General features: G+C 34.3%; 1 protein-coding gene across 1 annotated transcript in view; it reads left to right on the top strand.

Moving 5' to 3' along the window:
* TMPRSS15 (transmembrane serine protease 15) overlaps positions 1 to 15,131 on the top strand; it is a 67,439-nt gene that overhangs the window by 19,707 nt on the left and 32,601 nt on the right. Inside the window, exons 10-14 of the mRNA XM_087967529.1 lie at positions 2,665 to 2,774; positions 7,629 to 7,766; positions 9,060 to 9,209; positions 13,700 to 13,805; positions 14,754 to 14,904. Of these exons, the coding sequence (XP_087823655.1) occupies positions 2,665 to 2,774; positions 7,629 to 7,766; positions 9,060 to 9,209; positions 13,700 to 13,805; positions 14,754 to 14,904 (655 nt within the window). The remainder of the gene's footprint in view (positions 1 to 2,664; positions 2,775 to 7,628; positions 7,767 to 9,059; positions 9,210 to 13,699; positions 13,806 to 14,753; positions 14,905 to 15,131) is intronic.

Below are 15,131 nucleotides of genomic sequence, written 5' to 3'. Positions count from 1 at the left end.
TAACTTCTGCGGGCACTTGCAACTGCTCACAGCCAGATGCCACATTGTGCATCACGCTAGTGCAACTGCTCATGGCAGGACACTGTGAGGTTCATTGCACTGGTGCCACCACTTGAAGCAGGTGCTGCATGGCACATCATGCTTGTGCCGCAGCTCATGTACCCAACAGCACAATATGCTATGTAGCCTCCTGCCATGAGTGGCAGCACCAGTGTGAAGTACCATGCAGTGCCCTGCCACGAGCGGTGGCACTGATGCAGAAGAAGTCAGCCAGTGGTGTGACAGGTATTTAGGCATGGGGAGCATGGCTGTGATAATCCTAAGGTAAGCAGGGAAGACATCTCCTGAAAATAAGATCCGATACTTATTTTAGGGCCAAAAGAAAATAAGATCAGGTCTTATTTTCAGAGAAACACAAGTAGTAACACCAAAGATAAAAGCTACTACTGTATACACAACATGGAACCAAAGAACAAAATGCTAACATCAATGTGGGGTCTCAATTAATCTGCCATAGGATTTGACAATAGGATTGAAGCTGTGCAGTTTTTTTTTATCTACTTGTCTACCTGATCCATATTAATTGGTTCCCTAAAGATTTTAACAGAATATCTTTTAATTGCCTTGAGACTCCAATTTGCTTTTTTTTTCCCCTGGAACCAAATATTAAAATGTGTAAGAAAGAAAGAAACTATTACAATTCATCTGGTGAAGAAACTGTTCACATGATTGGGTGTATATTAAGGAAATATTAATTGAATATTTTTTGTATTTTTTTATATTTTTACAGTCCTTCATGGTGATATAAACACATATTTCAAACATTACTCATAATATTGTCATCATCTGCTTCTGTAGGAATTAATAACAAAAAAAAAAAAAAAAAAAAAACACCAGAATTTCAGCTGAAGCTGAAAATGTTTTTTATCCTTGCTGTTTATACTAGCATTGCTTTTACGGTGACATTACTGTTTCTTCATTCAATTTTATATTTCTTTCTGAACCATGTAATATTATTCATTTTAATGTACTGATAAAAAAATTGACTTATTTTGGTCAAATTACATGTTATGGAACTTAACAAATGAGCTTTACTAAGTTGCATTTTTCAAAGTTTTCTTGTGTTTATTTTTGTCAAATATAATTTTAAGATTTTGCCATCTGCACAAGTACTATGAAGGAATGAACAGAAAGAATTATAGACCACATAGATCAATGCTCAATTGTTATTTCCAGACTGACTGTGACAAGAATGTTGAAATTATTGTGATCAAAAATATATTTTACATGTCTTTTGGAAACTGTAATCGTTACTAAAATTAAAACAGTTTGCTGTTTCGCATTTTCATACTTTCCTCTTGAGTATTTGAAATATTTGTGCTTATATAACAGAAACTGTAACAGAGTGTAAATAAGCACTGTTTGTAATATAATGCAACTCCCGTGTTTAATAATCATTATAGTTTGAGATCTATCCTATGGTCCCTGGGATAAAGTCCTAAAATTATAGAATATTTTTATTTCTTTATCCAAATTCTCTTAGAGACTTCTAGCCTAAATAAAGACAACAGGAAATATGTTGTTTTGCCTTCTATATCAGATAACCATAGATAATTCTTATAAAAATTAGAAATCTATAATCTTTGAAAATTACCAAAAAATGTTATATATAGGGCCCTTTTCCATGCCCTGACACTCATATAAATTTAAATCAGCTTGAGTTCTTATTGCTACCCCCACTTTTTGGTTTTGGAACCATTATTATATTCTGATAAAAGCTTCTATCCCTGCTAAGTAATATATTGCTGCACTGAATATAATAATCCTTAGCCAACCTACAAAAACTACTGGTTAACTGGGAGAAAAGAGATTGTCCCCTTGAAGAGTGGTTAGATGTGACATACTATTCTGGTGGAAAGTTTAGAGAATGGTAATCAATTCACCACCTAAAATAAGCCACACAAAAATTTGATCCAAGTATCACAGATAAGCAAGAAAGATGGCAAGTATACACAATCAAAATATTTATGATCACATTTGGAACCCATTCGTCTAGCCCTGAAACCACATGTATCTGTATCATTCAGCTGCTTGGGCTCCTAATGATGGCATACTTGCTCTCAAACTTAAATCTTGCAAACCTAGCTCAGACATTTAAAGTAAACAGAAGACTCTCTGAATCACGTTGTACACTAATACCTACTTTCACCAATCATTGCTGTGGAATTTTTCCTTCTCCTTTGAATCTAAAGGAAGCAATTTGAAACTGTTTGGTGGGGGTATGGTGCCAATTTATGATGATGATGATGATAATGTGTTGCATATTCCTCCATTCATTCTAAAAATGTTCCAGAAAGAATCAAAGGACTTGGCTGAATAGGTGGACAAGGACAGGGAAAAGGTTCTTCCTTCTTAGTTGACATGCTTCCTAACCTGCTCTATTCAGCAGAGCACTCTGACCTTCAAAAGCATTTTCAGATAAAGCTGAGAATGTGCAGTGAGATTTTTTTCAGGAAAGTGAGTTTTCCCTACTTTCTGTTGCAGGTACAGAACTAAAAACAACCAGTAGTAACAAAAATTTCACTTCACATTATCGTAACTCTGCAATACAGCTTTGATTTCCTAATCATTAATATGGCATCTTTCATGATGTTTTTCTTTTAGTATGGAGAAGCACCTATCTATCAAAATTAACTTCACTGCTTTTAAGACACAAGAGTTTGTGGATATTCTAAGTATTTATGAAGGCATAGGTCCAACAAAGATATTAAGAGGTAAGATGCCTTTTTAATTCAATGTTAAAAATAAATGAACCCTATGATTTGAATAGGATGGTTGAAATAACAGATAATAACTCAAAAGTACTTTTAATCGCAATCTATGCTCCCAATAACCAGCAAGACCAATTCTATAAAAATCTACATAATAAAATAATTGAACTTGATTATGATAAGATATGCATTCTAGGAGATTTCAATGCAATTGTAAATACTAAACTGGACTATAAAACACAGAAAACAAATGAGAACAGGAAAATATTACCTAAATCTTTTTTTAAGATGGTGGAGGAACTGAGTATTAAAGATATTTGGAGAGAATTGAATAAAAAAAATAGACAATTTACATTTTACTCAAAGAGACATTTATCATGGTCAAGAATAGACATGATTTGGATGTCAACAGATTTAATACCTAATATTCAAGAAGCAAATATTGATACAAACATTTGGGCTGACCACAACCCAATAAGGATTAAATGGAAAGGACAGAAGAAAAGATCAAGATGGACTTTGAATAATTCAATTTTGAAAGAAAAAGAATTTATTAAACATCTTGAAAAACAGTTGGCTTTCTTCCTTAAAGAAAACAAACCAGGAGAAACCTCATTACAAAACGTATGGGACACTATGAAAGTGTATACCAGAGGGATAATTATAACCTATACAAGAAGAAAGAACACTAAAAAGAGACAAACACAACAATCTTTAGAACAAGAGTATAAAAAACTGGAGAAGGATTTACAAAAATATCCACAACATAAAAATACTAAAAACCAAATGGATATAATTAAACACAAAATTGGACTAATGGAAAAAGAAGAACTTACACAAAAGATTAGAGGAGCTAAATAGAACTATTTTGAAAATGCAAATAAACCAGGGAGATGGTTAAAATACAAATTAAAGAAAGAAAAAAAATCAAAGAGAATACTACAACTAATGGATGAAAACGACATGTTATGTTATGAAAATGAAGAGAAAAAAAATAGTACAGAAATTTTATGAGAAACTATATGATCAAGGGACAATAAAAGAAAATAAAGTACAGCAATATCTACAAGAGGCAGAACTACCAAAAATACCCGAGGAAGTAAAGACCATGTTAGATTAAAAAATAACAGTGATAGAGTTGATAGAAGCAATAAATAGACAAAATACTAGAAAAGCTCCTGGCCCAGATGGGCTATCAGCTGAATTTTATAAGATAATTCAGGAAACAATTTCTACTACAATGTTGGAACTAGTGAATGAAATTTTGACAATAAATAAAATACCTGATTCATGGACAGAAGTATATACCACTTATACCAAAAGAAGATACCGACCCACAACAAATAAAAAAACTACAGACCAATATCCCTGCTAAATGCTGATTATAAAATATTTGCTTCAATAATGACAGAAAGATTAAAAAGATATTTAAACTATTTTATACATTCAGATCAAAATGGATTTCTGCTCAAGAGACAAATAAAAAACAATATGAGGATAATATTGAACACTTTGGAATATTATGAAACCCACTCAGAAAAAACAAATGGCATTAGTGTTTTTAGATGCACAGAAAGCATTTGATAACGTGAATTGGCAGTTTATTTTGATGCAATTGGAGGAGATGGGTTTTGGAGACAGGTATATGAATGCATTAAAAGTGATATATAAAAAGCAAACAGCAAGAGTAATGATAAATGGAGAATTGACAGAAAACTTCAATATTTTAAAAGGAACTAGACAAGGCTGTCCGTTATCCCCACTATTATTTGTATTGACATTGGAAGTCTTGAACAGAAATATTAGAAAAAATGGAGAAATAAAGGGAATGAAAATAAAAAATGAAGAGTATAAATTACAAGCATTCGCAGATGATTTGGTTTTTATATTGGAAGAACCATTGAAACAGGAAACAGAAAGCCGGGGGGGACGGGGGGTGGGTGGAAAAGGGGGGGAGGGGGGGGATGACAGCTAGATGTGGAACACTTCAAGAAAATAACTATAACAGATTAGTACAACAGATTGTGATAGATCTAGAAAAATGGAAAAATCTATAACTATCCTTAATAGGTAGAATAGCAACAATTAAAATGAACATACTGCCAAAAATATTGTATCTATTTCAAATGATTCCAATAAGACTGATTTTTTTTAAAGATTTAAATAAAATGATGATGACATTTATTTGGCAGGGAGAAAAGGCAAGAATCAAGATAAAATTACTACAGGAAGCAAGGTTGAGAGGGGTTTTTGGATTACCCAATTGGGAATTATACTATCAGGCAACAATATTGATGTGGGTGAAAGAATGGATTGTATTGAAAAATGCCAGATTACTAATGTTAGAAGGACATGATTTACAATTGGGTTGGTTGGCATGCATTTTTATGGTATAAAGAAAGTAAGACTCATGGATATTTTAGGAGACATTATATTAGAGATGCTTTATTAACAGTATGGGAAAAGATAAGAGACTGTCATTATTTGAAAATACCAGTCTGGTAATACCAGTCTATCAACTTTAGAAGCCTAGAAGCCACAGCTATTTAAAAGGGAACACATAATTAGATATGATGAAATTTTAAATGAAAAGGGTGAACTCAAAACAAAGAAGAATTTGATTTACAAGGGATAAATACAAATTGGTACTCATACTTGCAAATACATACAAGGTATGAAAAAGTCATTAAGATGACTGGGTTTTATAAGGAATTGACTGAATTAGATAAAATCCTAACAGGCACTGATGAGAAGTTGATTTAAAAACTATATGGTTATAGGAGTGAAGTTAGAGGATGAACAAGTAAAAGAAACAATGATTGTGGGTGGGGGTGGAATTTGGACATGGAATAGATCTTGATAAATGGCAGATATTATGGTCTAGAAATTATAAATTAACTATGTCAGTGGCCTATAAAGAGAATTTGTATAAGATGTTTTACAAGTGGCATTTATCCCCACTGAGAATTGCTAAGATGTTTGAAGATAAGTCGGCGAAGTGTTGGAAATGCCAGAAGTTACCATTATCAAATTACCACATGTGGTGGACATGCACAAAGACTAAAAAGTATTGGGCTAAAACACACATGTGGCTGGAGAAGATGATAAAACAACCTATAGACTTAAAATCAGAGACATTTTTATTGGGAATTTTGCGTGAGGGTTATAACAAAGAAATAACATATTTGATTATTAATATTTTAACAGCAGCTAGGATTGTATTTGCACAAAATTGGAGAAATGAAAAAATTCTGACAGAAGAGGAAATAATTAAGAAAATAATGGAATGTGCAGAAATGAGTAGATTAACAATGGCAATTAGAGAACAAGAAGAAAAGGACTATTATAAAATTTGGAATCTAGTTTATGAATGGTTGGATAGAAGAGTAAAGAATTGAATTATATAAGTATAGTATAACATATCGTTACTGATAAATAGATGAGTTAGAGTAAGAAAATGAACTTGAAATATATTATTGAAAGTTAAGGACTTAAAAGTTAAGTATAATAGAATAAGTGACAAATGTGATATAAAATATTGATAAGAACAATTATAACTATATACAAGTTAAATATGTATGATATTATTTTGTATACGAAAAAATATGTACTCAACTGACACACTGTGGAACAGAAAGATTTGAATAGGAATAGGTATTTTATGGACTTTGAAGAAGCGGGATGGAAAGAATATTTGGTGTTGGAGATCTGATCATGAATAGTCAAGAAAACAAATATTGGAAGATTAATCCAGAGTTCTTATTCAAAGAGTAAATGGCTAGGCTCTAAGTTATCATATTACGGCCACATTATATAAAGATCTAGTTCTCCTGAAAAGTTTATACTGCTGGAAAACATGGAAGAAAATGGAGTAGGATAACCAGCATCTAGATCATTGGACTACTTAGAAAAGTGCACTATTGGAAGACATATAGCACCAGGTTTGGACAGATCATCCTCAAGAAGATCTGTGTGGTTGCTAAAAGTTGACACTGACTTGATGAGACATAATTATCAATCAGACATTCATTCAGGCTTTGCAATGTATTTATACTATTCTGAGCTTTTTATGTACTTAATCATTCAGCTGACTGTAATACAAAACATATTCAGTTTTTATATATGACAAATGCAAATATTGAAGCATAAGGGGTTTTTTAAGGGTGGGGGAGGGATTTAACATTTTCTTTTTTGTTTACACATTTCAAAAGTTTTTAGAAAAATAAATATTACTACACTGTCAGGCCCAGCACAGAATGACATAGAACAAGCCAACCAAATTTTAATTCTTTATTTGTTCACACTCTCTAGACAAAATTTTGCCAGATTAAATCTATACCACTCTTATCCTAACAGATACACCTAGGGAAATTCTAGGGAGTGACTATCCTAAATCTCTTCCTCTGACTGCAATCCAGTACCAGGCTGTTTTGCCCTGTTTTTGGAATATGCTCCCTCTGTCCTGAGAAGATGATACTTCACTATAGTCCATCACCTTCGTAGACAAAATCCATCTCACACACTTTCTGAAACATTTTCCTTGGATGGAATGATAGTTATGGAAAACCAGTAGACATAATAAGGCCTCAGTCTTTTGTGTGAAGATGACAGAGTTTACTTATATTTATATAATGATTTGCTTACTTTAAGTTCATTAAATTAGCTGCAATTGATTGTTGTGACTAGAATCCTATTGAAAGTTCAGATTTAAATTGTTACTAAACAATATGAACATTAATGTTTATATAGTTTTGTATCAACTTTCCATAGAACAAAATCAGTTGACTCACTTTTACTTGAATAGATATACTATTATTCCATTCTGATTTGTTTTCCATTATGTTTTTTTGTTCTTAGCTCACATCTCAGGTTCAAATCCTGCAACAGTTTATATTTTTTCTGATAAAGCCACTGTAGAATTTGTCACAGATTTACATGAGAACCTTAATGGTTTTAATGCAACCTACACTGCATTCAATACAAGTGAGCTAACCGGTAAGTATACCTGTAATTTATATTTAAGCACTACAGCAAAATAGTCATGACTACTGTTTGAAAAATATAATTATAGCATACAGCTTCCTTGGTGTGCAACAGCTGATCAACTATGTAATTTAGAAATTACAGATCCCTTTTTATCCCATCCAACTACTCATTGAGATCTCTACCATCACTTTCTTATTGCTATCTGGTTTCTGTAATTTTCTTCTTAATCAAATGCTTCAGCTCATTGGTGGTAATATTACACGAAAACCAATATGGTAGTCTGGAGTCCAGGATCATGTTCCCTTCAGTTAGGTAATATATTCGGCAATTAGGCCAGTTATTAATGTGCCTTAGACTCACAGGGTTGCTACTTTAAGAATAAAAATGCATCATCTTGACTTCCCGACAGGAAAGTCAGTTGTAGATGCATACAGTTTGTGTGATGCCTGCTATAATTCATGGCTTAAGCTCTTTGCCTTTTCCTTGCCTAACAACTCTTTTTCCAGCAGTGTTGGCTGTGAGAAAAGTAAATAAATAAAACAAGCAAATATCACTGTGCAGAGCTTACAAGGCCAGAGTGCATGGCTAAATGTTTCATGTGAAACAGCCATTGCTTAAGATGTCCAACTCACTGTAACAATAGTACTAAATCAGGGGTGTCAAACTCAAGGCCCCGGGGCCAGATCTGGCCTGCAGGGTGCTTAAACAGGGAAGGACCAATACGCAGTGCCATTGCCAGCGAAAATGGAGCTCTGTTTTCATTGGCAGAGAGTTATAGGAGGCCATCGCAGCCAAAACGGAACTCAGGAGCCCGTTTTCACTGGGAAAGCACTCAGGCCACCACAGGCACCCCTGACATGAGTGACATCAAGCTGGCCACACCCATCCTGGTCACACCCACCCCACCTGAGATCAAACACAACTCTGATGCAGCCCTCAATGAAATCAAGTTTGATACCCTGCTACTAAATGCTGTTACTCTGTCTGTACCAGTTGTTACATTAAATGCCATGGATATGGAAACGTAACAATTCATCATACATATATGTCTTCTATTGTACAGTATATTCAAGTAATTGTGCTTTTTTTCAAAATGTCATTTCAACTAATTTCAAAGTGGGACTTTTCACAGAGAAAGCACCATAAGTAAAATTATTTTGTGAACAGTATCAAAATGATAATAATCAGGATTTTTTTTCTTTTTATGATGCTGTAATCCCTTGATTCTGAGTATAATTAGGATATGCATTATAAAATTTCAGTGTGTTGATTTTATTATTTTTACTCCAACTTTCTTTGAAGACAATGAAAAAATCAACTGCACTTTTGAAGATGGATTTTGTTACTGGATTCAACATATAAAGGGAATGAATGAATGGGAGAGAGCTAACGGCTCTTTTTTTCCTCCTACTTCTGGTCCAGATTTTGATCATACCTTTGGCAATTTATCAGGTAAGAAATACTGTATGCAAATGCAATTATTGTTGTTGGTTTCCAATTTAATGTATTTTGGAGATAATAGAAATATTTTATATTCTTTCTTTTGCTTAAACTGAACATATCAAAGAATCAGAATAGAGCTGGAAGGGACCTTGGAGGTCTTCTAGTCCAGTGGTTGCCAATCAGTGAGCCGGGAACCACTGGTAATCTGTGAGAAAATTTTGGTGGTCCGCAGAGAAATGTCCTCCACCAAAGCACTCCCTCCAAAGCAATTAATCCAGGCTACATGGGAACACAAGGCTATGCCGCCCACATGGTTCGCCCATCCGCTGGCCCCCACCCTTTGGCCAAGCACAAACCTTACCTTGAGAAGAGCCATGCGAGCTGGAACTGGAAGATAAGACCAATGGTGAGAGAGGGAAATCCATCCCGGGGTGGCTTGCTGATGTTGGTGGGAAAGTCAATCCCATATTCCAGAGCTGCAATAGTCACAAGACTGGCCCTTTGGTGATCCCAGAGCAGCTCCTCCAGTCCATGGCAGGCCTGTGCACTCAGGTGGAGAAGCAACTGCTTCGGGATGACCAAAGGGCCAGTCTTGTGATTACTACAGCTCTGGAATATGGGACCAACTTTCCCACCAATGTCAGCAAGCCACCGTCAGTCAAAATTCATATTAGTGGTCTGCAGGATTTAAAATTATGAGTTTCATGGTCCCTGAAGTCGCAAAGGTTGGCGACCCCTGTTCTAGTCCAGCAGACAAGTGACTGTCCAGTCTCTTCTTAAAACCTCCAGGGATAAAGCACCCACAACTTCTGAGAGGAAGCTGTTCCACTGGTTAACTGTCCTCACTGTTAGGAAGTTTCTCCTCGATTCCAGTTTGCTTCTCTCCTTGATTAGTTTCCATCCATTGTTTCTTGCCTTCCCTCTGCTGCTTTGGAAAATAAATTGACCCCTTTCTTTGTGGCAGCCTCTCAAATACTGGAATATTGTGATCATGTCACCCCTAGTCCTTCTTTTCTCTAGACTAGCCAAACCCAAATCCTCCAACTGTTTTTCATATGTTTTAATCATTTTACTTGCATTTAACCATTTTACTTGCTCTTCTGTGCATTTTTTCCAAAGTCTAAACATCTTTTTTGTAATGTGGTGACCAAAATTGGATGCGGTATTCCAGGTGTGGTCTTACCAAGGCTTTATAAAGTGGTACTAATATTTGACATGATTTTGATTCTATGCCTTTGTTTATACAACCAAGGATTGTATTAGCTTTTTTGGTGGCGGCTGCACACTGCTGACTCATGTTTCAGTGATTGTCCACTAAGACTCCAAGGTTCCTCTCACAGTTACTGTTTTGGAGCCAGGTTTCACCTAATCTATACTTATACCTTTGATTTTTCTGCAAAACTTTACAAAGTTTTCTGTAAAACTTTGCTTTTCTCCATATTAAATTTTATTTTGTTGGATAGGGCCCATTGTTCAAGTCTGTCAAGATCTTTTTGGATCCTGAGCTTGTCTTCTGAGGTGTTGGCTGTTCCTGCCAGTTTAGTGTCATCTGCAAATTTAATGAGTTCTCCTTCTATTCCCCCATCTAAGTCATTCATGAAAATATTGAAGAGTATTGGGCCTTAGACAGAACCACTGCTTACTTCCCTCCATGTGGATGTGGTACCATTAAGGACTACTCATTGAATACAGTTTGTCAGCTAGTTACTAATCCATCTTGTGGTGAGACTATCTATCCCACATTTTTCTAGCTTAGCAAGAAGTAGGATGTGGTCTACTTTGTCAAATGCCTTGCTGAAGTCTAAATGTACTATGTCCACAGCATTTGCTGGTTTACTAATTTAGTCGCTTTCTCAAATAATGAAATAAGATTGGTTTGGCATGATCTGTTTTTAAAAAACCTATGCTGGCTATCAGTTATAATTTTATTTGTTTCTATTGTTCACAGATCTGTTTCTTTGTGGGTTTTTTCAGAATCTTCCCAGGTATTGATGCTAAGCTGATTGGTCTGTAGTTTCTTGGTCTGGTTTTTTTTTCCTCCTTTTTTGAAGATGGGAACCACATCAGCTCTTTCCAATCCTCTGGTAGTTTCCCAATGCTCCAAGATTTTTTAAAAATATGGTACAATGGTTCTGAGATAACGTTTGCCAGCTCTTTCAGAACTGTGGGGTGCAATCCATCAGGTCCTGGAGATTTATATTCATCAAGGTCAGAGAGGTGTTCTCTTACCATTTTTTTTTACTTATTTTAATTTTTATTTCTAGTCTGTCTTTTACAGTCATGTTTTTCGTTGGTTGGGCAATAGTCTCCTTTGGTGTGAAGACTGAGGCAAAGAATGAGTTAAGCAGCTCTGCTTTCTCTCTACTGCCTGTCACTTCCTTGCTATCTTCACTCTTTAGTGGACTGACTGTTTCCTTGACTTTTTTCTTGTTATTTATATGTTGAAATAAACTTTTTATTGTCTTTGATTTTTGTTGCAGGTCTTTGTTCATGTTGAGTCTCTGCTTTCCTGACTTCATCTTTGCAGATTCGGGCTATCTTCTTATATTCTGCCTTAGTTATGTGTCCCTCATTCCATTTTTTGTACTTATCCTTGTTGTCTTTCAGAGAGATCTTTATGTAACCATGCTGATTTCTTCTTGGATTTCTTGTTTTTCTTTCTTAATGGTATTGTGATGGACTGGGCTTTTATGATCATATTTTTCAGTGTTTCCCATGCTTCTTGAGTTATCTTCCCCTTTAGGATTTTTATCCATGAAATTTTGCTTAGACTCTCTCTGAGACCGTTAAAATCAGGTATTCTAATGTTTAAGACACTGGTTGTATTATATTCTATAGCTTGTGTTTGCATTATACTGAATTCCAGTATGATGTGATCACTCTCACCCAAGGTTCCAGCAACTTCAACTCTTCCTATCACTTCTTCTGTATTAGTAAGAATTAGATCAAGTAGTTTTTTTTCTAGTTTCCTCTTCTACATGATTGAATCTGTTCACTCTCCCACTTGCTGCTGAGTTTGTCTCTCAGTTGATGTGAGGGTAGTTAAAGTCTCCCATTACTATTGTGGTATGTTTTCTACATAAATTTGTTAATTGATTAGCAAAGAGTTCATCTATTTCTTCTGCTTGGTTGGGTGGCATGTAGTATACTCCTATAGCCATATCATTTTTCTTTCCTTTTATATTAATCCATATGGATTCTAGGTTTTCATCCTTGGTTTTGTGTATTTCTGTCAAAATGTAATGATCTTTTATATGTAATTCAACTCCCCCTCCTCTTTTTTTGTGATTTGTTTCTTTTGGATAGTTTGTATTCTTCTATCAGTACATTCCAGTAATGAGTTTCATCCCACCAAGTTTCAGTAAAGACTATATCATATCTGCCTTCATGTATTAATACTTCAAGTTCACCCTGTTTGTTCCCTAACCTTTGAGTGGTGCAAAGCATTGCACACATTTGGAGGATTAACCCCACTAAACTCAGGGCTTCAATTTATAAAAATGGCTCCAAGTAGGTTTTTCTTGCCTTATTACTCTAATACAGTTATAACGTGATGATAATATATTGAAAAACACAGGGCCTCAAAATATTTTAAATGCATATTTATCTAAATAATTTCTTTTCTGCAGCATGCTAGGCAGGTGAATCTATGGACTAAAATAGAAAAATGCATGTTTTTTACAGAAATTTCAGTACAGAAATTCAGTATAGAAATTCACTAATTAATCAATTAATAGCTATTTATTTCATTTGATTTAATTGGTATGTTCATCCATCTTTTGTAGCATGGGTATTTTTTATTAATCATAGTTTGAATTTAATGATGCTTGATGTATTCCAGCTGTAAAATATCCAGGCTCTGGTAGGCTACATCCTGATGGCGTCTGATGGTTTGACCATTCAGCATTTCAATTCTATTACTAATTGTGATCTTTTCCCTCATTTATTTCTATTTCAACACATTTTTCTAGACCACATTTTGTTGCATAAGTTCTGAACTAGGCTATGATTCAGGATAGAAATTTGGTTAAACACATAAATACATATTTAGGCTTGAAACCATTTCAAAGTAGAGCAACATTGAATTGACAGCAATAAAAAATAAGAAAAATAAAAAAGTCTCTCACCATTAGTCCTGTTGGCAAAAGCTAATTAAAATTGGCATTTAACTATAGTCACTTCTCTATAAATCCTGGCAAACCTTAAGTAATAAAATATTACTTAAGTGTATATGTATATTTATAAGTGCATATTTTTTCTCTCTTTCTTTTTCTCTTTATTTAATTGATTTCCTTCCTGTTACCAGTATGCTTTAAAAAATAAGCTGACCGAATATAAGAGGTGAGATAAAAATAAAATCAGCAGCAGTATTGCCATCACTGAGTTCATGTTGTTATTAGCAGGATGATTTCTTAGCTCATCAAGAATCAGAAATCCATATTATATATCTCATTAAGTGCATATACACTTATATATGTTTTACTTTGATTTTTTTTCAGGCTACTACATTTCAACACCAATAATTCGTGTAAGCAGGCCATTGAGAGCTCAAATATTTAGCTTACCCCTAGACCCTATTTCAGATGCATACTGCCTAAATTTCTGGTATAGTAAATATTTTGTTTATATAATAAGAAATTATTATGATTTGTAGAAATAGTCTTCCTTTAAAAGCTTGGGAAAGAAGAAAATGTTTTTAAAATTGAGTACTGAGGATACCAAAAGCCCATAGAAAGATTCTGTGGAAGGAGAAGTACTCTTGCCTAAATAAATGGATGGAATCCAGAGGTGGTATTCAGCAAGTTCTGACCAGCTCTGGAGATCCGGCAGTGGAAATTTTGAGTAGTTCGGAGAACCGGCAAATACCACCTCTAACTGGAGATTTTACAGTAACCTTCCCCTGACATGCCCACCAAGCCACGCCCACAGAACCCGTAGTAAAAAAAAATTGAATCCCATCACTGATGGAATAATGCACATCCTATCTGCAGTTTGTTAATTTTTAGAAAACAAGATGTGCAACTTGTTTACTTGTAGAAAATGATGTATTTGAAAACCAATTCCCAAATTGATTATGTGAATATTTTCTATATTATGTGAATATAGACTCATGTAGTAGCTATAGTTCTACATTATAAAAGGATCTTAAACATTTGTGGAACAAGGTAAACAAAAGTTCTTTTGTTTGAAGATAAAGTTTATGGAACCCTATTAGACACTTCTGACTAAAAGGCATTCTGACATCTGAAGCTGAAATAAGAAGAGCTCTGATCAACTAACCAATTAAATAAATGGTGGAAGATCCTGGTTTGGTCAGGAAAAGCGGGATGACCAAATATAATAAGGACATTAAGTGTTCTACCATTTGCCCAGATGAGGTGCAATTTACAAGTAAAACCATGTCTGCCTATGTGAATTCACTCATAAAAGTTATTTCTTCCCAAATTCCATCTACTATTGACAGAGCATGTTCTGAATTTAGAGTGATAGTCACTGGGTAGATTTCACTTTAATATGATATTATATAATTTATGAAATTTGTTTTTCATTTAGGTATCATATGTATGGTATTAATGTGTACCATCTAAATATTAAAATTATATATGATGATAGCAGTGAAAAGATCATCTTCCAGAAAGAAGGAAATTATGGAAACAATTGGAATTATGGACAAATAACATTAAATGAAACATCTACATTTAAAGTATGTTAATATATTCACGTTCAGCAGAGTTTGTAATCACAATTATCTTCATTTTGTTATCGTTCCTCTTCTTTCAGTATTCATACACAAACACACAAACATTCACAATTATAGCACTGAGATAATATCAGATGGTATGCATATATATTATGCTGTATTTTGGGCAGCTAAAATTATTATTGGAATGTTTTTTTTCTGCCTTTGGCAGTTGTGTCACTAATTGAGAA

Source organism: Notechis scutatus, chromosome 5 (assembly GCF_049901735.1).
Source record: "Notechis scutatus isolate UNSWTSFEM ecotype Mainland chromosome 5, rNotScu1.2, whole genome shotgun sequence".
Taxonomy (NCBI): Eukaryota; Metazoa; Chordata; class Lepidosauria; order Squamata; family Elapidae; genus Notechis; species Notechis scutatus.
Note: the sequence above shows the minus strand (reverse complement) of the source record. Positions and strands in the feature narration are given on the sequence as shown.